This window comes from Pogona vitticeps, chromosome 2, assembly GCF_051106095.1.
Source record: "Pogona vitticeps strain Pit_001003342236 chromosome 2, PviZW2.1, whole genome shotgun sequence".
NCBI lineage: Eukaryota > Metazoa > Chordata > Lepidosauria > Squamata > Agamidae > Pogona > Pogona vitticeps.
In genome coordinates, this window is record NC_135784.1 from 196299027 (window position 1) to 196325800 (window position 26774).

Consider the following 26774-nt stretch of genomic DNA (forward strand, 5'->3'; position numbering starts at 1 on the left):
ACCAACATTTCGTCCTGACAGTATGTGCTGTCAATGCCAAGAGAGAAGAATAAGACCAAACCTATCCTGGAGCTATGCAAGTGAACTCAGCTTAAGCAGGAAACTGTTGGGAGTTTTATTTGCAACCTCGCATGCTGCCTGTGGTTTGAGTGACTGCGAGAGATTTTTCTGGGGTTGTATGACTGTCAATCTATCCAGCACTAACTGATCATTCCTTTCTGCCTCTTTGCTGAGTCCTTCCCTTTTCCTCTCTTCAGTCTGCTTGTGTCAGCTGTTAGTTTGCTGTTGATCTGTTCACAGCTGCCAGTAATGAAACAGTTTTTATTCTTTCTCATACCAATTTATCAGAGTGAGTTATTGATCCCTTCAGTGCCAGTTAATGAGAAAGGGGTGGGCTATCTGTGGAACTTGTAGCTATTCACCTCTGAATTTCTGTACTACTGCGTAGCAAAAATAAGGTACTGTATTTTAACCAGAAATTCAAAACTCTGCAACAGAGTCTCCAAGATTTATTTGCAGTGTGATGAAGGCAAAGATCCCAGACTGGTATCCACAGCCAAACAGTCAGGAAAAGAACATGCCCATGCACATATGGCAACACGTAGTAGGGACACTTGAGAAGCACATCATTGCCCCCGAAACAGTACACGCCCATCAGAAGGCCAAGGCAGAGTACAATGTTAAACTTTGCAAGGCTAAATAGTAACCAACACCAACACCCCTGTCTGCTTTCCCTCAATAATTCTCAACTTGAATTGTTTGTTAGGAGCTATGAAATCTAACCTAATACAGTAGAAAATGAGCTTCAGTGGGGTTTTTTTAACAGAAAATAAGCTTAGGGTTTTTTACAGAAAAATTAAGAGTGATATATACAGTAGTTGATCCTATATATTACACATGAGAAAGTTCCATAGAACTAAAATAAGACTACAGTGGTGCCTCGCAAGATGATTGCCTCGTGGGACGATTAATCTGCAAGACGATTGTTTTTTGCGATTGCTGTTGCACTTTGCAAGACGATGGTTTCCTATGGACGATTTTTGCAAGACGACAATTTTTCCCCATTGGAACGCATTAAATAGATTTCAATTCATTCTAATGAGGAACCGTGTTTCGCAAGGCAATGGTTTCGCAAGACAGCAATTTTCACGGAACGAATTAACATTGTCTTGCGAGGCACCACTGTAACCAGTTTTTAATATTTTTCATAAGCATTTTTTCTCCAAGCAAATGTCTTCAGATGAACTAGGTTTGGACACCGAAGGCTTATGAAAAATAAAAACGAGTTAGTCTTATAGGCGCTACATTACTATTTCTCTTATAAACTATTCCAACAGATGTAACATAGCTAGCTGCTATATTACCACTGAATAGGATAGTACCTTATTTAGACATGTAGGATATTGCAATAGAAACTACACAGATTCAGAGGAGTAAAAGTATTTCACATCTTTACTGTTTCTGTAGAAGAGTGGATTTGGGAAAAGACACCTGAATTCTTGTGAAAAGTCCATGACCACTAAACATTTCTCTTCTTTCCTCAGAGTCCCTTAAGCTAGCATTTAGACACAGGGAGTGCAGCCAATGGCACTGCATTAAGCACAAACATTTTCATAAGGCTGCTCTGAACTGGGCGGTTCCTTCTCTTGAAACAATTTCAAGACAAACATAATCTTTGGCCATAAAGAAGGATCAATCCACCATTAATGAGGTTGCAGGAAGAATGGATTTGGAAGCATATCAAGACACTTTAAGTAAAACTGATTTCATAAAATATTGAAATGAATTATGAAGTATGGAAGCCAAAGCACAGATAGTTCATAAATGCAACCTCATGCTTTGTAACTGGCGTATTCAAGAAGTTTGAAAACATGTAGTTCACAGAAGTTCTTTCACAGGGCTTGTGAGGTGATCCTACACCTTCAAAGGGTAATCTTCTAGAAAACAAATAGAATTAAACCCCATACATATTATACCAGCAGTGATTGAATATTGAGATAAAAAAATGCTTGATACTCCTGATGAAATTAATACATTCTTGAATTGTAACAACAATAAGCAGTTGCAGATCTCAGAAATAGCACAGAGTTACAAAAATTTGCAATATTAGGAATAGCATACGTCCTGCACCGATATTTAACATACCTAGGTTTTGGGTTAAAACCTGTGTCTGTTATATAACACCAGTCAATGTTCATATAATTGTGATTGACTGTGCCTGGTATATTTAAATAATAATACTGTAGTAGTAATGCACCATCAAGTCAGTTCCAACTTATGCTGACCTTCCCAAGCTTTTTTAGGTATATAGTACCTAGGAAAGAAGGGGTTTACTGGTCAGTGTCAATGATGAACAAAGCAGCTGTGTGACTGATTTTGTTTGGGAGGCTCATAATAGCAGTTATAGGCATCTTTTTCCTCTCCCTTTCCCATTCCTCTAAGCAGAAGCTGCTGCAGTGGGTATAGGCAGCCTGTGTGGCTTCTTCTGCCACACCCACATTTCATATTGCCTGCAGATTCTACCCAAAGAAGAACAGGATCTGATTCTGCTCCACAAATCCTTCCAATGAAAATCAAACACAGAGAAAGACAGACACGAAATCTAATAACTTGGTATATCTGTCTCTGTATAACAAAATGTTATTCCATTGCCTGCTACACTCCAAAGGGGTCTAAGCCTAAGGTAATATTTCCCTGCTGATTTATAACATTAATTATGAATATATGTGAAGGAGAGAGAGCCAGTGTGCCGTCCTCCACAGAACAAAGAACAGAGGAAAGTCATGGCTGTGTAGAGGGCATATTAGAGGAGACAGACCAAGAGAAAGAGGAATGGAAAGGGTCACTGGAAGGGTGTCTGGCTGACGAGAAGGGGGAGGAGCTAGATTTAATTCTATGGGAGGAGGATATAAAGGAGGAAAAAGGCGCGTGAAGTTTTAGAATTGTAACAGACGAGCAACCTGAAAGAAAGGATCAGGAAGTGCAAACGGAGCTGGGCTTTGGACATGAGGGTTATTTCAAACTCATGAAGGATTTCCCAAACCTCCAGATTGGGGGAGGTTTATTGCCTGACCCGAAGGACTTACGCACAAAAGGAGAAGATTTAGAACCACTAGAATGGACAGTGGTGGTGTACCCTCGCAACCAGCGTGGGGGGAGGAGGGTGATCCGTCCCAGTCCCTCTTTACTCAGCCACAATGCGAGGGGGAATGGGTGAGACACCCGTGCTGTGGGACAGTTTGTGCCATGAGGAGCACCCCGCTGAGGGCAATGACGGATCGGGAGCAGTTTGGACCGGCCCCTCAGTGAGAAGTGACATCAAGACGACTGATGTTAAGGTGCGAAGTTATCGCCTTTTGCCTGAGTTGAGTTTAATGGACCCTTTTGAACCTGTTGAGTTGAACTTTTTTAGTAATAAACCAAGTCGTGTTAGAACTACTGAACAGCCTCTGACTCTTCTTCCCGCACCAACACAGGGGTCACTCTTGGCAGAAAACAAACCTTGTCACAATATACTAATCCTAAACTTTATTCTCAACTATATTAAGTTAACAATGTACAATGAGATGTAGAGAATGTAAATGAAAGTGAATGGTTCAGAAAATAACACTGAGAAAACTGCCACAATGCAGGGTTGCACCAGACCATAACCTAGCAGCAAATGTTCAGGGGATTTACAAGCAGCTATGTCTGCCTTTCAAACTGGAAAGAACTAATGTGCCTGCTTCTAGATTTCATTGAAGACAAGTTTTGCTCTCACCTCAGCCCCCCTCCTTTGGGAAACCCATGGCAACACCAATCAGGAGACACTGAGTTCTCTGCCACCCCTATCCTTAGTGCTATAGTGTCTTTAAGTTTAATTTCTCAAGAAATCACTCCAGGATGCCTGAGAAATAGGGTTCACCTACATTTCTTCCTCTAGCAAGCAGAAACCAAGCATTTAGGTTTCTAATCTATAGGGGTCAATGGGATTCTGAATATTAGGAATTATTATTACAGATGTTCAGAACTATCAATTTTTTATTTGGATATATTAGGAAATATCCAAATATGTCATTATTCAGTGAATTCCAAGTATTTCCAAATGCAACTCCACATCCCTAATTATTACATATATTTTGAATGATCAAATTCTGATTCGGATATACAGTATTTGGAACTATCTGACTATGGCATTATTTGGTGAATTCCTATTATATCCAAATCTGAATACACATCCTTAATTATTATATCTATCTGGCACTGCCAAATTTGAATTTGGATATATTGGGAGCTATCCGAATTTGGTATTATTCAGAGAATTCTGAATATTTCCAAATCTGAATGCACATCTCTAGCCCAGAAAATAACGGTACCTGTTCACGTTTGAGAAAAAATGTGTAGAAATGCATACCGGTAATCAATCAAACAAAATTTGTCTTCTGAATTCTATGTAACTATGTTCCACTCAAGATGGCTGCCTGAGTGAAAGGTCAATATAGGCCTCACTTACTGTTTAGTGTGGCCACTGTGCCATTGCAAAAGAGGAACACAGACTTCATAAAAATATAGGACATGGAGGATGAAGAATGCCAAACATGAGGACGGTCTTCACAAAAGGGGCATTTGCATTAAATTTGCATATGCTAATTTAAACTAATATATGCAAATATCACAATCAGATACTATTACTGTAATTTCAGTAGAAATATACTACTGCTCACTATTGTATAAAATTGTGACTGAGACTAGATAACCACCCTGGGAGACAGCATTGAGAGAAAGATGAGATATAAATCAAATGAATAAATAAGGCATCCATGTATTGTAACGTTCTGAAATACCTTGTAATTTTCTGCAGTTTACTGAAAATGAATGTATATAGAAAGAAACTAAACATAGATTTCTTGAAATATCCATTTAGGCAACAATGAATTATTTCCAAGGCAAGGTCTAAACTTTGCTTTTAGAATGTCCACTCTTCACATTTCACGCTCACACAGAATTTACTGTATCCTTCTTGCTTTGCATCTGTGGTGTGTGGTTTGCTTCCTTTTTTACAGAATGCCCCCCCCCAAAAAAAACCCACACATCTTATTTTAAAAAGAGGGCTGACTTACATTTACAAATTAAAGCCTCCACAGAACACAAAAGATCTAACTTCATAAAAAATCATTACTTATAATGGCTTAATCCAAATTTATAACCACAATTATTTTGGGGAGCTTTTTGTTTTTCTTTGACTCCCCATCCCCACTCCCTGGCTGTGCAAAGGCCAACCTGATGAAGAGTTCTGCAGGACAAAAGAAGTATCCTGTTTTTGAGATTTATTGGTCTAATAAAAGTATTATCTGATACCCATGAGAATGTAATGCATAGAGTGTCAGATGCAGAATCAGGAGACTTGGATTCACATCCCTGCTTGGCCAGAGAAAGTCACTGGGGGTGGGGAGGATGATCACTTACAAGTTACTAAAGGCCCTGTTTCACAAAAAGAGGACAAGTCTTTAAATGGAGGACTGGCCTCCCTAAAAGAGGACATGTGGCTACTCTTTCCCTGTTCTATGTACAAAAGACAACTGGACTGACAGTCAAATCTACTTTAAATGTATAGGCAGGCCTTCCCTTCCAGTTAATTCCTGTCCTCTTTCCTTTTTTTCCTCTTTATTTGATTTATTTTTATTTTTCCCATCTTATAGAATCATTTAATTAATTAATTGTTATAAATTTTTTTAGAACTTGTTATCCTTATGTTGTAAGCCGCCTAGAGTGGTCGAAATGACTAGATAGGTGGGGTATAAATACAATAAATAAATAGATAGATAGATAGATAGATAGATAGATAGATAGATAGATAGATAGATAGATAGATAGATAGATAGATAGATAGATAGATAGATAAATAAATAAATAAATAAATAAATAAATAATACTTGCTGTTCAATATTCAAGGCATGAAAGCTATGCTCTGGATGCAAGCCTCAAATTGATTGGCATTAGTGCTTCAGTATCATATAGAAGTGGTGGCACTGTGGGCTAAACTGCAGAAGCCTGTGCTGCAGGGTCAGAACACCAGCAGTCGTAAGATCGAATCCATGCGATGGAGTGAGCTCCCATCGCTTTGTCCCAGCTTCTCGCCAACCTAGCAGTTCGAAAGCATGTAAACGCGAGTAGATAAATAGGTACCACGTCGGTGGGAAGGTAAAATGGCGCTCCCTAGTCACGCTGGCCACATGGCAATGGAAACTGTTTTTGGATAAGCGCTGGCTCTACGGCTTGAAAAACGGGATGAGCACTGTCCCCTAGAGTCGGACACAAATGGACTAAAAATGTCAAGAGGAACCTTTACCTTTACGTATCATATAGACCAGGCCCTTACAGCGCCTTCAAAACAAAGGTTTTGATTTGATTTATCAACTATACTTCTAGAAAGCCATTCCAAATCCATTACAGCTTCTGGCAGATTATCGGCAAAGATCTTTGCTGCCCTCTACTCATTGTAAAAACTACACTACAACTTTAGCTGAAAGAATTACCGTATATAGTTTCTGCAAAGTTTAAGGAGAAAGTATAATTCCAAAGTTCAAGGAGAAAGTATAATTCCTAGAACTATGTCAAAATCCCCCCTTTTTTCTTTTCTTATTTTTCTCCATCAATCAAAGAGAAAAGAAAGTGCAATCAACCCTTTGTTAGAAGGGTGAAAGGAATTTCAATTTTTTTTACATTTTTTTCAAAATGAGGTATAGTATGCAATGTATTCACTGATCAGCAGGTGTCACTATGAACCCAAAATATTTCCTCTGACAGGACTAAGGCCATGGTCAGGCTGCTTATTTAGCTTGATTCTAGTCCTGACTTTTTAAAATTGCGGTAAAGTCACATGGTATATAATTTGGCAGGTGCATTCACTTTGACTTCAATTACTTTGATGTATTTCTGGTAATTAAAATTGGTTTGGGAAGCTACATTGGAATTGACTCAATTTCTGTTCTGTTTGTGGAGCACACTCTTGGTTAATTTTTTTTTTGTTTAATTAAAAAAAAAGATACATTGCTAAAATCAAGTGTCTATGAGGTGCCACCTGGTGTCATAATAGTCATTAGAAATATTCAGAGAGTAACCCCCTCCCAGCCAATTAATGATGGAAAAATATGGTTTAATCAGCCAAATGGAGAGAACAGAGTACAGGAGGTGGTTGTAATGCTGAATGTATTGATGAATTGATGCAGCAAAAAACTTGTGGCTACACAAAAATCCCTCTGCAGTTACACTGCACTAAATGACTCATTGCTAAACATTTTAAGAACATTTTTTAAAAAAAAATTTAAGGAAAAACTTCTGCGCCCCTGCCACCAAAAATCCACATAGGCACAAATTAAAAGTACGGCAGTGTTCACACATCCACAAAACAGCATTAAGCTGAATTCAGTCCCTGCCAGCCTCTTTGAAAAAACTTGCTTTTCAGCCCAAATAAATCAATTTCGCCCATCATTATGTATCCAGGAACTTATAAATCAATTTAAATAATATCAAGCTCAATATAACTGTGGTTCTTATTGCCACTGTAACCTTCTTCTAAGTCTCCCACGTGCGCTCTGTGTGTTTGTGTGCGCCTGTGTGCATGCGTGCAAAGTGAAATGGCTGCTGCACATAACTAAAAAGGAAGCAAGTCCCTTTGAACTCAAGGATATTCAGTTTATAAGGGGGGGACATCACCTTTCATGATATACAAATTGTGACAGGTCTCCAGGGGCCAGTTTTTACCACCTGGGACCCTGAGGATTCCAGATAGAATTGCCAAAAATGCTCGAAACATGAAAAATAACACTGAAACTGACTAGAGATGCTTCTGTTTTGGGGAAAGGGAGTATATAAGAACAGGGACATGGGCTCTGTGTGTGTGTGTGTGTGTGTGTGTGTGTGTGTGTGAGAGAGAGAGAGAGAGAGAGAGAGAGAGAGAGAGAGAGGAGAGAGAGAGAGAGAGAGATTTAAGAGCTAAATCACAATACCTGGAAGAGTCTGGGGGCTGCAATTCATCTCTTTATAGGAAAGTGGGAACCAGAAGTAGTCTGAGGACTGCAGAAACAGCTTGCTTGCTTGCTTGCTTGCTTGCTTGCTTGCTTGCTTGCTTGCTTGCTTGCTTGCTTGCTTGCTTGCTTATTTATTTATTTATTTATTCATTCATTCATTCATTCATTCATTCATTCATTCATTCATTCATTCATTCATTCATTCATTCATTCAATACCCTGCCTATCTGGTAATCACAACCACTCTAGGCGGCTTCTGGACAATATAAAAGAAAACATATACAAATATCAAAACAAAAAAAATAAATCAATATAAGACAATAAACAATAAACAGAAAACGGTAGACAAATTCTTCAAGATGGAAAATAACAGAGAAAAAGTGAAGAAAAAAGAAATTAGGTATTGACTGGAGGGAAGGCCTGCTTAAACATCCAGGTTTTTAGTTGGATCTTAAAAATGCCCAGCGACAAGGCCACACGAATCTCTGGAGGGAAGTTGTTCCAGAGGTGAGGGGCCACTGCCGAGAAGGCCCGATTTTTTGTTTTTTTCCTTTCGGGCCTCCCTCGGCGTCAGGCCCCTCAGCCTCACCTCCTGACTCGATCGAGCAATACGGGTAGATCTTGGTGGGAGTAGGCGTTCCGTCAAATATCGAAGTCCTAAACCGTTTAGGGCTTTATACGTAAGCATCAACACTTTCAAGTTGATGCAGAACCGAATGGGCAGCCAATGCAACGCGGCCAGAGTGGGTGTGATATAGTGGTATTTTCTCACTCCACTAAGAAGTCTGGCCGCCGCATTCTGCACCACTTGGAGCTTCCGCATCAGCCTCAAAGGTAGCCCCACGTAGAGCGCATTACAGCTTTGAGTGTATTCATGCTCCCTTAGGGCTACACTTTGCCTACCCCCTGCTATGCACACATATTTATTTGCATCCTGAAGTTCTTGTGTACCAGCAGCTATATGCAAAGCTACAAAACCTGTTAACCAGCAACTGAAACGACATAGGTTTAGGCACTATCAGTTGCAATCTCTCTTTCACCTTCTCTTCAGAAGTCAAACAGACCGACAGGCAGGGCCAGACCATAACATTTGGCTTTCTGAGGGCAGATTTCTGAAAGCTACTTTCAAGTAACTCCAGAGCATCACCGTACCACAGTTCTGTAGGAACCATAAGAGGAAGGATGCCAGGATGCTTTTTTGACAACTTCACGGGTTCAGAAATGGAGGACGTAAATTGCTTGCTGACTGATGAGAAACCTTATGTTAGCTACCATATGGCCATTTTCACTTTGTTATTTTTTTTTCAAATTAGAAAAAGCATCATGTGTGCTAAAACCGCTTGACACATAGCCAAATTATAGCATCAGGCTTGGTCACAGTCTTGCGTCATTTCCAAAACTGGAAATGCTTTTAGTATTTTGTATTGCTGATTCCTATAGTTTTATTTGCATTGTTTGTATTAATTTTATGTTTCCATTTTATTTGTTGCAACCTATGGTTTCAACAGTAAACTTTGCATTACTCCACACTTAGGGATGGTATCATTATAGCCATTCCCCTTGAAAGTAACTTCTCTGACTTTGCCTAAGGCAATGGACAAAATAGTGTCCTCTGAGAGTGGAATCCTATGACCATACTAGGGACACCGCCATACCCTCCACAGCACTAGATGGCAGCAGACTAGCTTAAGAGTACAGGACACATGTGTAAAAGGACCACACCACTTTTTCTTTTCTGTTTGACTGTAGAATACTGTATACTTTGGGGCAGAATATACGGGGGCAGCATCTAATAACCAAGCAAGGACATTTAACAAGAACTGCACTGAACCAACGACTCCATCTTCCTCCGGCCACTTATTATAATTTGCTTGCAATCAACTGGGTCTTTCCTGTTGCAAAGTTCTGAATTTTTTTGATTAAATTCTTCTAGCTGCACAGCAGAAGTGCACGCATTCGCAGAGGAGAATAGCCTAAAGTTCCCCAGTTAGTCCATCTCTTTTCTCATTAACTGGCACAAAAAAGTCTCAACAATTCACTCTGAAACATTAGTAGTAGAAAGAATAAAAGGTTTTATTACTTACAATCGAACAGATCCAACAGCAAGCTGACAAACATCTGTTCTGTCCTCAGACAGCTTGTTCCTGATGGTTCATACTGCCCCTTGGTAGATGTTTGTTGGCTTTTCAAACAAATGCTGCTGTCCAAAGGTGTTGGGAGAGATAGGCTGGCTTGTAGACCAAGATGGGGTGTATGTGGGAGATGGTGGTAGTAGCAATAGGGCATATGTAAATAGAGCATGTGATGCCTACTGGAGTGCATGACCTAGGCTGGCTACAATTTGGTCAACACGCTCAGTGCAGGATCTCCCCTTTCACAGCACTTTCCCTCATATACTGGGAAAAGGGTACAGGAAATGCAGCTATTCCAGACTAGTAACAATCAAGAATCATCCTTTCTGGAGCATGGCCATAGCAAGGCAGATAGGTGTGATGGCAGCAGCAACAGCCTGCAGCAATGTCACTCTTCTTAATGGCAGGGGTGGCCTGAAAAGGGCTTTCTCTCCTGTCCATGGCATGTTGAGGACAAAGCAGTTAAGTGCTCCACTCTACTCTTTTCTTTAAAAAAGGCTGCTGGTCCCAGTTTGATCAGAATCTCATTATTATGGCACTAAGGCAGGCTTTTCTCATCAGCTCCTTGGGGCTTTCAACAATTGTTGATATTGTTGTGGCCCACGGTCACTGTAATCTGCAGACCCACCAGTGAAATGATTTCAGGCTACTGTGGGCCTTTGCAATACAATACCGTGTGACCTAATTACTCCAGATCAAGAGCAGTTCACGGATTATGCTACTCTTCCAGGGGACACTATATATATAATTTATAACCCATCAAAACAGAATGGCAAAGCAATAAGTGTGAGCTAAAACACTCCACATGCTCTTTTGAGACAAAAATTGAAGTGTTCACTTAATGCTGCTGAGAACGAAATCAGGTTCAACTACCGATGTTTTGCAGTGGAGGCTAATATCGACTGGAGCTGGAGGAGCAGTGAGCAAGATCAACAGAGGTGGAACACATTTGTGAATCCCCTGTAGTTCACACCACAGAAAGTACAAACTGAGGAACACAGGCTTTGGGATCTCGAGTGCAAACGGTCACATAAAGGCACTTCTTTAGACTTATATATTCCTATTTCAGCAGCAATCTACCTTGCACAGAAAATCAAGTGACTTTAAAAATTATGGGTACAGGAATTCCCCGCATGATGTTGCTCTATATAGTGCTGATTTGCTATAGTGCAGCTATTTTGTGGTGTGTACATGTACAGTATGTGTATATCAGACAGATAAAAGGGAGAAAGCGGAGGATTTAGTTCCAAGTATAGTCATGAGAACAGCAATTGAACTGATCCTCTCCACTAGTCATCAGCTTGCTATTTGTTTAAAATACCTGCCCTGTTGCAGTTAACACAAGACCGAGCCACTCATAAAGCTAAACTGCCCTGTTTAGCACTGACTTGATTAGTGCTCCATTTTCTTGGAACATAGCATTAGAGTTAAGTGGGATATCACTGTATAAACAAGGGGTATGCATCCAGCTGTATAAAATGCAGGAGAAAATGGAGGGTGCACCAGGTTTCTGACAAGCAATGGGCTAGCCATTGGGTAGATGGAATGCTGGATTATGTAGTCATTTGCTCTGATCCATGTAGCCTTTCTGAGATATTGATGAGGATGATAATCACCGTGACCATGTTTACTAATGCTCCCCACATCTCTTTTTCTTCCCCTCTCCCTTTTTCCTGTTGTTCTTTTCAGTCTTCCCCTTTCTTATCAGTCTTCCTCTTCACTCCAGCCAGGGAACTATCCATAGCCGTTGAAGGAACAGTACTGTTCCTTTGGGGATACCCAGAATGGTATAATGGATAAAGTGACAGCAAGAGACTCAGGAGACCTGGGTTTGAGTCCCTGCTCAGCCATGGAAACTCACAGGAGCAGATTGACATCTAAGAGTGACACTTCTTAAAGACCTCATGTACCTTGAAAGCCCTATTAGATTCTCTATAAGTCAGTCCCACCTTGTTGGCCCATAACACAAACAGTTTCTTTGTGAAAGGTCCTGACTCTGCATTTACAATGATCAATCCAGTCAAACGCACCACAATATGTATAATAAATGCTCCACTGTGCTATTGAACATAATCTCAGTGGTGCCTCAGTTGAAGAAGGATGTTGACAAACTGGGAAGAATTGTGAGAAAACTACAGAAAGAACGAAAAGTCTGGAAAGCAAGGCAGTTTGGAAATTAAATGAAACGACTGGATATTAGCTTTTGAGAACTCCCTCCCTCAGGAGGCCAGCCTGGCTCCATCTTTGCTGTCCTTCCATAAGCATTCGAAATCCTTTCTCTTCAGGCAGGCTTTCCCTCAGTTACTGGCTGCCTACGTTGAGTTTTTAAATGGACTGTTGTGCCTTACTGCTTTGAATTAGTTTTTGGTATTGCTTTTGTTTACTGTTTCTTAGTGTGGTATATGTTTGATCTTTTTTTAGTATGTATATACTTACTGTTCTTAGCTTAAAATAGTGTCTTTTAATGAGGTGAGGTATTTGTCAGATCCTTTTTGGTATTTGTATACTTACTATTTTTAGCTTCAAATATGGTCTTTTAATGATATAAACTACTAAAGGTCCTTTTTGAGGAGAAAGGAAGGGGAAAATATTTTAAATAAAATACATAAATGATAGAATTGGCCTGTTGGGATAAAAAGCAACCTTAATTCTCAATGAAGCATTAAACTGGTGCCTAGACCTTCCCGGGGTCTCTGTGTGAGATTTTAATCAAAGCTGAGCTGGTAATCATTTTTTCCTGTAAAGGCCAAGATTGGAAGAGTTTGTTGCTGTCAGCTTTGCTGCTGACCAAGCTCAATCAAGAAAATATGAGATGACATTTTCCCAGCTTTTCCCCGGCTCAACCAACCAGTAACGGAGCTTCCCTGCCACAAGTAAAACATAATACAGATTTCTAAAGTCAGTTATATGACTTGCAGCTCTACTGCAGATCATTTCAGAACTGTACTCATCTATTCCAGGAAATGGCTGGACTCGTCCAAATGCTAAAGACTTGGAGGGTGTTGAAGCCAGCCACAATTGGGCTGTAAAATGACTACGCCTAGCCAAACGTAATCAAGGATTTACTGAAACACAGGCATAGCAGAGCCAGTAAAAAGAGAACAAACTAGGTAATTACTTCATCAAAGGCCAGTCTAGTCTCATTATGGGAAAACAGAGAAGAATAATGATGTGCCATAAAGTCAGTTGTGACCCATAGCAACCCTTTCCTGGGCTTTCTAGGTATACTACTGACTGGTTTACTACTTGTTTCTTTTCGGGAGGGGTGTCCTGGAAATACGCACATTGTTAAAAAGACTGGCTTCATCCCCAGGAGACACACTGGGGAACCAAACTCCCATTGCCTGGCTCTGCAGCAAAATACCTTACGGAGCAATCCAGAAACACAGCAGTTAAAAAATTTCTTGGCTGAACAAAGTCCACCAGATGTATATTGTGGCAGGCTATCAGGGTTGCGCATGAGACTGCAAAAAGCAAGATGGATGATCAAGAACTGGGTAAACTACAGTTTAAAGAAGCATTCCCCTGAGTGATGCTACAACCACCACCACCACCCCCGAGACCTTGGCCTGGAAGACATTCTGGTGCTTTGGAACTCAATGGAGGGTGTGTGTGTTTTCTTCTCATTAATGCACCCGCTGTAAGTTATATCAAACACCTGAAAGGCCTGGGAGGGGGGGGTACAGTCTCCAGATTTCGGGAGCCCCACACCACTTTCCCCATATGGAATGCATTGTCTCTGAAGAGAAGACTCTCCTGCTCAGAGGTAGGTTCTGTCAAGATATTGTAATTTTATAGGCCTGAACATGTATTAAATGTAACATTAATGAGCTGCCATAATGAACAGCTGTGTGACTGCTGAGTCACTGTGACAGAGGAGAAAATGATGCAATGCCTGATGCAAGAGGTGTCACCCACAAGGAGAAGATGATGTAATACTGTCAGTGATTGGACAGAAGAAGCTATGTAACTGTATATAAATGAACAGTGTGAACATTACTGTATCTTCTCCTTCTTTCTCTTGCTACTATCCTCTATGCCAGTTTGCCTATTGTTTGCCTGCTACGCCGAAGTTCTGTCAGTTTGTATATTTGTATATTTATATAATACACGTGTCTTATTACAGAAGAAGAGTGTGTGTGTGTCTTCAATCAGATAACTCTGCGTATTATTGTAGCGCGAAGCTGACAGGTTCCACATGCATTCAAGAGCCCAGATTCCTGCTCATATTCCCTCCCTCTCAGACACATGTGATGAACATCCAGGACAAAGAAGGTTGGGAGCTGCTGCTCATCTCTAATGGTGCTGATAACAAGTGGGGAGGTAACAACTCCCTCTTTTGGATGCACTCTTCTACATGATGAGGGGGTTTGAGTATATCAGGGAAGCTGGGAGCCACACCATCAAAAGCCTGAAGAACAGGAATTTCGACTCCAAGCAGAGTCACCCAAAGTAGACTCTAGACAAGGAGGCACCCATTCTCTCCAGGAATTAATGGATGACTTTACCAGCAGTAGGGCTTTTCAGTAATTAAAGACTTTCCTTCCCATCCTGTGTCTCCCACAGGTTCCCAGCGATGAAACGGATTACACAGGAGCTTGAGATCTTTTGAAGAGAAGTCTGAAATTTTTAATTTCTGAAAAACCACCCCTGCTGCTGATGTCATCAGCCTTACGTGGCATAATCTATGGCAACAGGATTTCAGACTGGAAGGAAGGCTATGAAAGAACTAGAAAAGATTCTTAAGTGTAAGGGTGTGTCACTGGCAGATCAAGGCCAACATCACAGAGATGTGAGTGGTTTTTTCCCCCAAGATCATATGGACATGCAATGACAGAAACCAAGGAAGAACTGCAGAGCTGCAGCAGCTTTCTTCTCCTCTGCATTAACTTAAAATTCAGGTTGTTCCCCTATACTATTTAAATATCAACAGGACTTATTTCTGTGTAGGCATTCACTGGGATAGGCTGATAAACCTGAATACGTGTAAAAGCAGATCTTTGAACCTTGTGCTAAGTCACAACCTTGCCCACTGAAATATTTTGACCAGTTGCCACCCTTCTGTTCATCTGGAAATAGCACCTCATCGCTGGTATTATTCAGAAGTTCGTCTTAGATTATCTCAGTTGGCCCTGATGAACAAAGGGCTTCTAGGAGAGCTTCCTGGAACAGCATCATGTCAATGTACTGTACTTCTGCTTCCTCGAGTCTTCCAAAAGATGCTACTCTAATCATGCAGTCTCATTATATCAGGAATACTGTTGTGTAAGTCACTTAAGTGTATGCCTTTCATCATCCTAACAATGATGGATAGGATCAATTGGTGCAGTTACTGACAAACTGTGCTAAGGGCGAAGTTCAGAACCAGCTTGGCAGGAAGCTCCTCTAAGCGTCTATTGAAGAAGATTCTCCCACCCCAGTTTTAAATTCCTATCTGTTCTCAGTTGTCCATTTTAGAGCCAGGATCTTCCTTTGCTTCTCCTATTAATACGAACATTCTTACTGCCCTGGATTTGTGGGCAGCACTTTCTGTTAAATCTTCACTGCTTTATGACTAGGTGCATGTTCAGATTTAATTGGTCTTTTCTCTGGATGCCATCCAAAGCTTTGTTTGTTTATATTGATTTGCTGATACATCTCAGGCTAAACAGAACTAGCTGGCAGCACAGCATTGTAGCTACGCAAGTCATACTCTGTGTTTTATTTGTTCAACAAACACATTTAAGGAAAAGTAGTAAATAAACACAGCAACAGGGGTAACTTCCAGAGTAGAGTTTCCTGGAGCTACTCAACCAAGGTTCTCCTGCTATAGGGTACATATGGAACTGCGCTTTTAATACTTAGGGAAGTCAATCATTCTCTCTCTCTCTCTCTCTCTCTCTCTCTCTCTCTCTCTCCCCACAGAAGAAATAGGCACTTTACCCGAGCATGCAATTTCTTCTAAACTACTGTATTAATGATTTAAATAATGATGATCTGTTTTAAAATTGCTCTTAAACTTTGTTCAGGAGTCTTAAAAACACTCAGCACTACAGCGCCACGTCTTCAATAACACCAAACATGTTTAACAGCAAAAGAAAAATATTTTTTGGAAAAGAGGAGAAAGAAAGAACATAGTGGTAAAACAGCAGGGACTTGGAAAACCGGGAAGGCTCTTACTGTGTGTGTGTGTGGAATCAAAACTAAAACTTATGACCGGGATGTTGGCAAGTCTTGGGGTCCAAGTCCCAAGTCTGAGATACCAAGTCCAGAGTTCCAATCGCCAAGTCTGAGTCCTTATTAAAAATAAGCTTTTTCCACCAGAAAAAGGGAAAGAGTAGGGGTGGGGATTCCAGGTTGCAAGATGAGTCGGAGTCACTGAAGAAGAAGAAAACCCTAGTTGGTCAACTAGAATACACTATCCACATTATGTCCTTATTGGCACTGTTGAGCCCAACCAGTTGTTTCGTTTACAGGGGAGATGTAGGCTAGGAAACAGATGGGTCAAAACCTAGAATACAGATGCTTTATATTTCACTGCAAATCAGTCTTTACATGAGTAAGAAAAAGAAAAAAGCAGCCAGAGGGAATCCAATCATATCAATTTTGAAAAAATTCTGCAGGCATTCTCTTTGTGCTCATGCCAAATTCAAGGTGTTGGATTTTTAAAATCATACACAGTTTAAACATTTGAAAGAAACATCTCTCTCTCTCTCTTTCTCTCTCTCTCTATGTACCTGTCTCTCTAGTCATCTTCAATCTGCCATGCTACAAGGTGATGCCTTTTCTGCTGCCATAACCTGCTCGTGGGATACCCACCCTTTTGAGGTACATCTGGCACTGATATTGTAATCCTTTCTGTGCTGAATTAAGACAATTCTGGGCATTCTGAATTGTTTTTTCTTGTGATCTTTATTTATTTATTTATTTATTGGACTTATATACCGCCCCATAGCGCTACAAGCACTCTCCGGGCGGTTTACAGTTTTTAATTATACAGGCTACACATTGCCCCCCCAGTGATCTGGGTACTCATTTTACTGACCTCGGAAGGATGGAAGGCTGAGTCAACCTTGAGCCGGCTACCTGGGATTTGAACCCCAGGTCATGAGCACAGTTTTAGCTGCAGTACAGCGTTTTAACCACTGCGCCACGAGGCTCTTGCTGCCATTCAGTGCTTTGTCAATTATTATTTGCTCCTATATATTTTTAACATTTATATAATTGTTTATAGTCATGTATGTTACACTGCACTGGAATCTATAAGGATGAAGGACAGTGTTTAAATTAATAAATAAAAGCACTGAAAAGTTAATATAAAAGGAACTAAGAGGTAATGGGGCCTTTAGTTGTTTCCTCTGTTTCTTAAATATGCCAGTCAAAGGTGCCATTTACAGCAGAATATGTTATGGGAGCAGGGAGACAAGGATTTGTTGGAGACACTGGGAAGAACTTTCAGAACACAGTTCCCTAATTAGGTAAAGAACTGAAGACCTCTGAGTGTCCCTCCCCATTTTCTTGATGACTAGCATGCTAGCAGCTGAAGAGCAGTGAATCTGAGGTGACTTGACCCCTATTTAGGAGAAGGAAGCCTTAATCGTGTTGGCAAGTAGATTTAAAAGCTAAAAACAGTAAATATACAAATATACCTTTAAAAAAACCAAACACATGCCATATGAAAAAAGTAAACAAAAGCATTACCAAAAAAAACCATCCAAAGCAGTGTGGCACAAGCATGCATTCAAAACCCCCACTCAGGCAGCCATTCACTGAGGGAAAGCTTGCCTGAAAAGGCAAAGTCTTTGACTGCTTGCGGAAGGACAATAAAGACGGGGCCAAGCTGGACTCCAGTGGGAGGGAGAATCAGTGGAAGTTCTTTCTTCGTAGGTATAGACCAAATCAAGATTGTACATCACTCAAAGTTAAATATGACTAAACTAAGGTTATTGTACTTTGGGCATACTTTGTTGTTGTTATGTGCTGTCAAGTCACTCCCCAACTTACAGTATGTTGATCCAATGAATGAGTGATCTCCAAAATACCCTGTTCAATTCTTGCAAACTCAAGTTTCTGGCTTCCTTTAGGAAGTCAATCTATCTCATATTCAGTCTTCCTTTTTTTTTCCTGCTGCGTTTAACCTATCCTACTGTTCTTCTCTTTTCCAGAGAATCTTGCCTTATCTTGATATGCCCAAACCTCAGTTTCAATATTTTTGCCTCTAGAAATCATTCAGGCTGGTTTTCATAGATCCATAGAATCCTAAGGCAATTGAGTCCAATCCCCTGCTCAATGCAGGAATCTAAGTCAAACAGATCTGACAAATGGTTGTCTAATTTTCTCCTGAATGCGTCCAGCATTGGAGCACTTACTATCTGCCTAGACAATAATGCTAGCAAAAAGTGCAAAGCAGAAGAAAGAGAGGAAGCCCCAACCTGAAATGTATTGACTCCACAGAAGAAGTCAGGTCATTTAACTTGCAATATCTGAAGAGGGTTGTCTCCTTATAGGATTTTCTAGATATAAAACATTCAGAAGTTGTTTATCATTGCTTTCTTCTGCAAAGCACTAATAAGAATTAGCTTGAATGTCAGTTCTGTTGTCTATAAATGATCCTCCTACCATGTCTTCTTCCGCTTCCACTAATGCTGCTGCCCATTACCTGGAAACTCAGTTTCTTCTGCTCCTCATGTCACCTGAAGAGGATGGATGTTTAGTGTCTCAGCTTTGGCCATTTCTGCCTTGGTGACCCTATTGTGAGGTCATTAATTCATTAGGATGCCATAAGTCAAAAGTGACCTGGTGGCACATAACTACATACCTTGAAGAGACATACCTTGCATGCTGCTGTTGTTAAAACTCGAATTTCACTCAGAACACACATCCTACAATCAGATGCGTTCCACAGAAAACTAATCTTACGCAAGACAGGAGTATTAGAAAATCATAATTTTCACCCCATAATGTTATTTTCCATTATCTAATTTGGTAAAGGGCGCAAGCAGAGACCTTAGACTTTCAGAAGATGGCAGGATTGATATAGTTGTAGCATATGGTTATTAATAACTGAAATAAAAAGAATGAACTCACCTCTACCATTCATTTCTTGGGGGAGGAAGCCATCATGGAAACCAGTCATTGCTTGTAACTAACTACAAGGTAGTGAAAGCCACCAAACAATCCAGAATGATGCAGAATTTGGAAAGGTTATTCTTTGGACTTCAACTCACTGAATTCCCCAGCCAGCATGAGCAGCAACCATGCTTACTGGGGGGTGGGATGGAAGTTGCACTCCAAAATTCTCCCAAGCTTTGTTAAACACCCTTTTCAAACTTACCAGATTGTTTGATGTTACAGTAGTGCGGTAGTCAATCCAGAAGTCAATATGCTCATTGTAACAGTTACTACAGCCAATTTGGGTAAGGAAAATCCAGATAGGTAGACCAATGGGAAAGTGCATATCAGCAAATAAGGAACAGACCTTTTGTAAAGTTAATAGCTCTGAAGTGCCCCATTGAAGACCTATCTATGCTTGGATGGATGGCATTACAATAGGGATAGCTTATAACAGGGGTCTCCGAACTATAGCCCGCAGGCCACAGCTGGCCCGCTTTGCCTTTCTATCCAGCCTGGTGTGCATGTGTGCGGGCTGGTGTGCATGCAGGGGGGGCAGGAGTGTGGACTGGTGTGCAAAAGTGCAGACGGGTGGGATTGTGGGCGGGAACGCGTGCGTATGCACGAGCACGTCTTCCTTCAGCACTCAAAAATGTGAAGTATATATTATGCGGCCCTTATGCTGAAAAGTTTGGAGACCTCTGGCTTATAACAATATCCATTTTTCTGTTAAGATGATTGCAGCTAAGCTCAAGTGAAGGGAAGTGAATTATGTCTTAGCCTCTCCTGCTCCTCAGAAATTTCCAAGTCTGGAATGCCGAATCAGAAGGACTTGGCTTTGGTCTGATTTGCTTTGAAGCCTGTATAGCATTTAAAATCGTAATCACTGCTCTCACTGGGGCAACGACTGGTTTCCATGATGGCTTCCTCCCCCAAGAAATGCTCACACTTGATGCATTGCAATTGGTGTTCAGTCCATAGCCCCTCTTCCTTCCTTCCTTTCTTCCTCTAGTCCCACCTCTGGCTTTCCTTTTATGGTTTGTTGTTTATTTCTTTTGAGTTTAGCGCTAGATCACCTCTGCATATATACTTCCTTTTTTAAAAAGGAGAATGAGAAAGAAGTAGGCAGGACAAAATTAAAGACAAATACATGGAATGTGTATTTGAAAACCAAGCTGCTTTCCAACAAACCATAAAAGGAAAGCTAGAGGTGGGACTAGAGGAAGGAGGGAAGGCTCAACACCCACAAAAAATCCCTACCCCCTATCTTGTAGAACTGACCACATGGGGGAAAAAACCTATCAGAATCATTCCAGAATAAAGAAGTAGAAGCTATGTGGCGGCAAAGAAAAAAGATGGGCTGGGAAGAAAAAGTGAATGATGGATTCAAATGAGCCTTTGCATCATGCAGTCAGGAAAAAAAAATATTTCAAATACTCCCATTTTTTAAGCAAAGCAAATCTCATGGTGTTTGATGGTGTAGTCACTCACTGAGGTTCTGTCACTAGTCCCCTGGCAACAGTCAATTCAGTGCTGGCCTTAGTTCCTATCACTGAGATTAGTGAAGCCCTAGAGACCAGCAAGATTCTCAATGAGGTTGGTAGAAGCAGCTGGAGGTGAGTGTCTACTGCTTTCCCACTCCTCATACAGCCTCCTTCTAAAGGAAACAATTTCTGGCAACTTCTAATGAACGCCCAGAGGATTTGAAACTTTCAATAATTCCTATTGCACTAAAAATCATGTTTGCCTTTGGGTCTGTTTGTGTTTACCAAAGAATGTTTCTCTACAGAACACCAGAGAGGGAATCAGGAGATCTAGTAATGGAACTGATGTTTTGTTCTGTGCACACCAGATTTTGCAACGGGATATTTCCATGTCCCCGATCAGGAATAAACTGTCCACCTGTACCACATGCAAAACCACGAGTGTGGAACTATTTGTTCTCTGTCCTGATTAAATGATTCCTGTTTGGCAAACACTGTGTTCCCTAGACTTGTTTACTTGCTTCTTCTGGGGAATCTCGATGGCACTCCTGCCACTCTGTAGTACTCCAGCTATCTTCTGTTAGGCTTTGGTTTCAATTTCTTTTACAAAGTGGAGGATCTGTACTCCTGACTCTGAATACAGCTGCACCACCAATGTGGTCCCCTACAAACTGGCAAAGACCTACTGAGGCATCCGGCCAGAGGAGAGGTGAGAAAGATGGGTGCTTTTATGATCATTGATTCCACACTGTTATGAAGCTGTGCCCCAATTTGTCTCATTACTTGCAAACAGCTGGGTAGTTGCCTTCCTAATTTTTTTAATTGTAAGTACAATATTAAAAATCATTCTTCTCCTCCCCTTGCATCAATCTGCATTTAGCAAATTGATTTTTTTGTTTTGTAATCAGTCAGTTGGGAGATAGCAATTGTTTGTACGTCTGATGCTTCCAATGTGTAGTTCTGAAATATTTATATGTCTGGATAGCACTATAAGAGGAAGAACCGGCTACCCTTTTGCGTTGATGTATGTTCTAATCCAAAACAATAGAAAACCCATCATCTCCTGCACACTATTTTTCTACCTTTTTTCCAGTCTTGTCTTCTTCCTTACTGTTCATTCAGACCAAAAGGATACTGTGCACACAGTTCAGCTTCCAGCCATCTAATTAGTCAGGCAATTGCTGCTTTCATACTCTCCCAATAGGAGAGGATCCCATCGTTAAGGGCCATTTTCAATATTGTGGATAGTTGGGTAAAGGTAAAGGTTCCCCTTGACAATTTTTGTCCAGTCGTGTTCGACTCTAGGGGGCGGTGCTCATCCCCGTTTCCAAGCCATAGAGCCAGCGTTTTGTCCGAAGACAATCTTCCGTGGTCACATGGCCAGTGCGACTTAGACACGGAACGCTGTTACCTTCCCACTGAAGTGGTCCCTATTTATCTACTTGCATTTGCATGCTTTCGAACCGCTAGGTTGGCGGGAGCTGGGACAAGCGACGAGCGCTTACTCCGTCACGTGGATTCGATCTTACGACTGCTTGGTCTTCTGACCCTGCGTTTGTGTGTGTGTTTAGTCGTTTAGTCGTGTCCGACTCTTCGTGACCCCATGGACCAGAGCACGCCAGGCCCTCCTGTCTTCCACTGCCTCCCGGAGTTGTGTCAGGTTCATGTTGGTTGCTTCGCAGACACTGTCCAGCCATCTCATCCTCGGTCGTCCCCTTCTCCTCTTGCCATCACACTTTCCCAACATCAGGGTCTTTTCCAGGGAGTCTTCTCTTCTCATTAGATGGCCAAAGTACTGGAGCCTCAGCTTCAGGATCTGTCCTTCCAGTGAGCACTCAGGGTTGATTTCCTTTAGAACTGATAGGTTTGTTCTCCTTGCAGTCCAGGGGACTCTCAAGAGCCTCCTCCAGCACCACAATTCAAAGGCATCAATTCTTCGGCGGTCTGCTTTCTTTATGGTCCAGCTCTCACTTCCATACATCACGACAGGAAAAACCATAGCTTTGACTATTCGGACTTTTGTTGGCAAGGTGATGTCTCTGCTTTTCAAGATGCTGTCCAGATTTGTTATCGCTTTCCTCCCAAGAAGAAGGCGCCTTTTAATTTCAGGGCTGCTGTCTCCATCTGCAGTGATCATGGAGCCCAGGAAGATAAAATTTGACACTGCCTCCATATCTTCCCCTTCTATTTCCCAGGAGGTGATGGGACCAGTGGCCATGATCTTAGTTTTTTTGATGTTGAGTTTCAGACCGTTTTTTGCACTCTCCTCTTTCACTCTCATTACAAGGTTCTTTAATTCCTCCTCACTTTCTGCCATCAGAGTGGTATCATCTGCATATCGGAGGTTGTTGATATTTCTTCCGGCAATCTTAATTCCGGCTTGGGTTTCTTCCAGTCCAGCCTTCCGCATGATGTATTCTGCATATAAGTTAAATAAGCTGGGGGACAATATACAGCTTTGCCGTACTCCTTTCCCAATTTTGAACCACTCAGTTGTTCCATGACCAGTTCTAACTGTTGCTTCCTGTCCCACATATAGGTTTCTCAGGAGATGGATAAGGTGGTCAGGCACTCCCATTTCTTTAAGAACTTGCCATAGTTTGCTGTGGTCCACACAGTCAAAGGCTTTCGCATAGTCAATGAAGCAGAAGTAGATATTTTTCTGGAACTCTCTGGCTTTCTCCATAATCCAGCGCAAGTTAGCAATTTGGTCTCGAGTTCCTCTGCCTCTTCGGAATCCCGCTTTTGCGGTTTAGCCCACAGCGCCACCACGTCCCTGGATAGTTGGGAGAAGGCTGTAATTCCAAGTACACTTTCTGCCAAATAGTTTCTAAATCTCCTCATTGCTTGTGAGCAATGGCACACTTTTGATAATAAATTCAGCATAACAGATGATATAAATATCATTAAAAATGACATATATATGAAGCATGATTAAACTCCACTTTAATACTACAGGTGGCTTAAGAAAGCACATTTCCCTCTGGATAAGTATTCCCAATGATCAAACAGGATTCTGATTAAACATTCTCTGAATCTCGTTCCACACTTTCAGTCCTATGTGATTATGAGGCCTAAAAATGTTCTTTTTTCTCCTGGGGACAAGCAGACCTCTCAGTGAACTCAGCTTCTCTGAGATGCTGGCATGAGCCTTGCCTAGCTGATAAAATTCCACTCATGGTATAGTAGGATAAATAATAGTTATTTTATTTTGCTGAATACAAATCAGTTTGTATAAAACTAAATAAAATAGCTATTTAATGATATGCGATAGCTGGTTTATTTTAAAATAAAATTACTTTGCTTTTTAGTTGCAGTGCTGCAACTTGAGAGTAACCAACTGACTACAGTACTCATAGTTAAGCTGCATACCGTATTTGTACAGTATTTATGTTTCAAACCTGAATGCCAGCTCAACCTCTAGATTCATTTCAAAAGGAGAGAAGTATATTGTAATGTTTACCTTCAGTGAAGACTGACATACTGGAATAAGAGTTGCTATGCATCTTCAGGACACAGTTCTGCATTTCAAGTTCAAACCTGACCTTTTTATCCTTAATAATTTTTAAAAGAGCAGTAGATATACTTTATAACTGAATTCATGCTTCAGGTTTGCTCTCAAGTCTATTTTAAATGGAAGAATGCTCAAACGTCCAAAATACACTAATATCTTCTTGGAGCACAGGTCTACATATCACAAACACAACCTCATTTACAAATACCAACTTGAACCCCACATTTATTTTGGAATACAGTATGATTAATTATTGATGAAAATAAGACCTTCCTTGCACTGTTTGTTGCTATTTATTATTTATGAAACATTCAGGACAACCAGGCCTGTTTTAAAATTTAAAATTTGAAGTTTCTTTGTGATTCCTTTACTTCCCCCACAAATTTAAGTGGACTTGTCCATGAAAGCTCATATTAAAATAAAGCAGTAAGTCTTTAAGGTGCCTACCACGTTTTTATCTTCTTCATTTTTAAATTGTTATTTTGTTTTGGCCTGACAGACTTGTGAATTTGGTTATAGGAGAACAGAAATCCTTCACTATTGCTGGTCTTTGTACAAAAATAAAAAATTATAAACATTAACTAGTATTTACCCTGATGTGATAGTCAACCTTCTCCTTAACACCAGTATTTTGGACGTTCTTTTTCTGCCTTTCCTTAAACCTAGGCAGTCTTATTTTCAGCCACATTTGAGTAACATATCACTAAGCTACAGAGAGGTTGCATGCAAAAAATAAAAAAAAATCAAAGGCTTGTATGCCAATAATAGTTGTGCATTAATAGTGGTTTTGGCAGGTGCACCTTCTCATGCAAACCACAGCTCTCGCAATTCCTTCTTCTACACAATTAAGGATACAGGAGCCTTTTTTTTTTTTTTTTTTTTTTTTGCAATCTGGCAACCGTAATAAAACAGCCATTGACTTTTTGAACCAGTACCTGAAACTGCCTTCTGCTTGAGCAAAAGTAGTTTCCTTGTCTAAAAACAGAATACAACCAATCTCCCTAGCATCTGACTGACAAATTGATGTAGATTTCTCTCCCTGTGGTCCAAAGCTTTTCTCACCCAAGACAACATACAGACAATAACACAGCTACTGTATAGTCAAAGCAGCTGAAATATGTATTCCACTTTCTCCCAGACCACCTCTATCACAGAGCTCAGAAAAGTTACTGTACTTTCTTACTCGAAACCTGAAGAAACTCCACTCAAGATGGCTACTGCCCACAATGACGAGGGGTTTCTGTGAAGATGTACCTCTGTTCTGTAGTTTCACTGGCCCTCAGTGTGAGTGTAGCTTCTGATGTCGACATTTTCTTTGCTTTGCAGTTGCCCAATACAGTGGCTAGGGATGCCATCACTGTTTTTCCATCAGCGTTCCTGTGCCTTTAATACATAAAATAACAGGCAGGAATTCAGCTGCTGCAGCTTTCCACATTCTTGCATTCTTGAACCTAGGTCTTATGAGCCCTAGTCCCTCACTCTGCCCACTACACTGGCTCTTCAAAATGACTCATAACTTTATTTATATATTAATAAATTCCTAAGCAAAATAAGTTAGTTAGCAACTTATGTAAAATTATACTAGACCTTAAGGGAGTATACTCAGTAGTCATGCCTATCACAAACCTAAACCATCAGGCTGAAGCAACTTAACACAGATGTAAGTCCCATTATGTCCAGTGTGGCTCCTTTCCTTGTAAAGTTATTTAGGATTACAGCCCATGTACACAGAATTGAGAGCCAGAGAAGTGTAGTGGGAGATCTGGGTTCAAATTCCTGCTTAGCCATGGAAACTCACTGAAGAAGCATTTACCCCTTTATCTCTTTACTGATCTCTTAACACATTTATCTCTTACACATAGCAGTAATCTTTTTAGGATCACTATAATTCGAAGTCACTTGACAGCACTTAACATATAAGATCATAGTGTCACAGCCTAATACTAAACTGTCTCAATGTGTTTGCAAAATGAATGGGGAAATGGGGAGTGGAGGACAAAATACTGTAGCATTTTAAAGGCTAACACAGATTTCTCTGAAGAGGTAGATTGTGACCCACAACAGCTCACACTGAAACGTCTGTCTTTATAGTAGTACGGTATTTCTCCCCCCCCCTTCCCATTGTCTCTTTAACAAATGTTATGGGTGCTTCCTCAGAGTAATTTCCAATGCATTCCATGGGACTTCCTTCTCAACATGCAGCGGTTATTACTGTATTTTATTTAAAATGTTTTTATCTCACCCTTCTCCTAAAAACGGACCCAAGATAGCTTATACAATTAAAAAAAAGTATGAAAATTTAAAAGCAGTAAATTATTCAAATATTTTGAAGTAATTAATAACATGAATCTGTACCTACTAAGTAGTAAGCCCTGCTTACTTCAGTGGGGAGCCCAGCCTCCCCAGGTGACAGTTTACAGGATTGCGACCTAGCTTGAACATCCCCCCCTCCACCGGCGCGTATTTCCTCGTATGTAAAAGACAGCTCCCTCCACCCGCTACTCTCCTCTCCCGTAGTAAGTGCCCTCAGGATGGCAGCGCCTAA

General features: G+C 40.8%; 1 protein-coding gene and 1 long non-coding RNA gene across 2 annotated transcripts in view; one reads left to right on the forward strand and one right to left on the reverse strand.

The window, feature by feature from the left end:
• Window positions 1-26754, reverse strand: LOC140704780 (uncharacterized). The gene is made up of 3 exons (XR_012084200.2): window positions 26585-26754; window positions 25484-25612; window positions 1-1937 (listed from the first exon to the last, which is right to left on the reverse strand). It is a non-coding gene; the product is annotated as an uncharacterized LOC140704780 (long non-coding RNA).
• The window catches only part of LOC110070575 (uncharacterized), a 66576-nt gene continuing 59630 nt past the window's right edge, over window positions 19829-26774 (forward strand). The window contains exon 1 of the mRNA XM_078384792.1: window positions 19829-21424. Within this exon, the coding sequence (XP_078240918.1) occupies window positions 21370-21424 (55 nt within the window). The 5' untranslated portion in view covers window positions 19829-21369. The remainder of the gene's footprint in view (window positions 21425-26774) is intronic.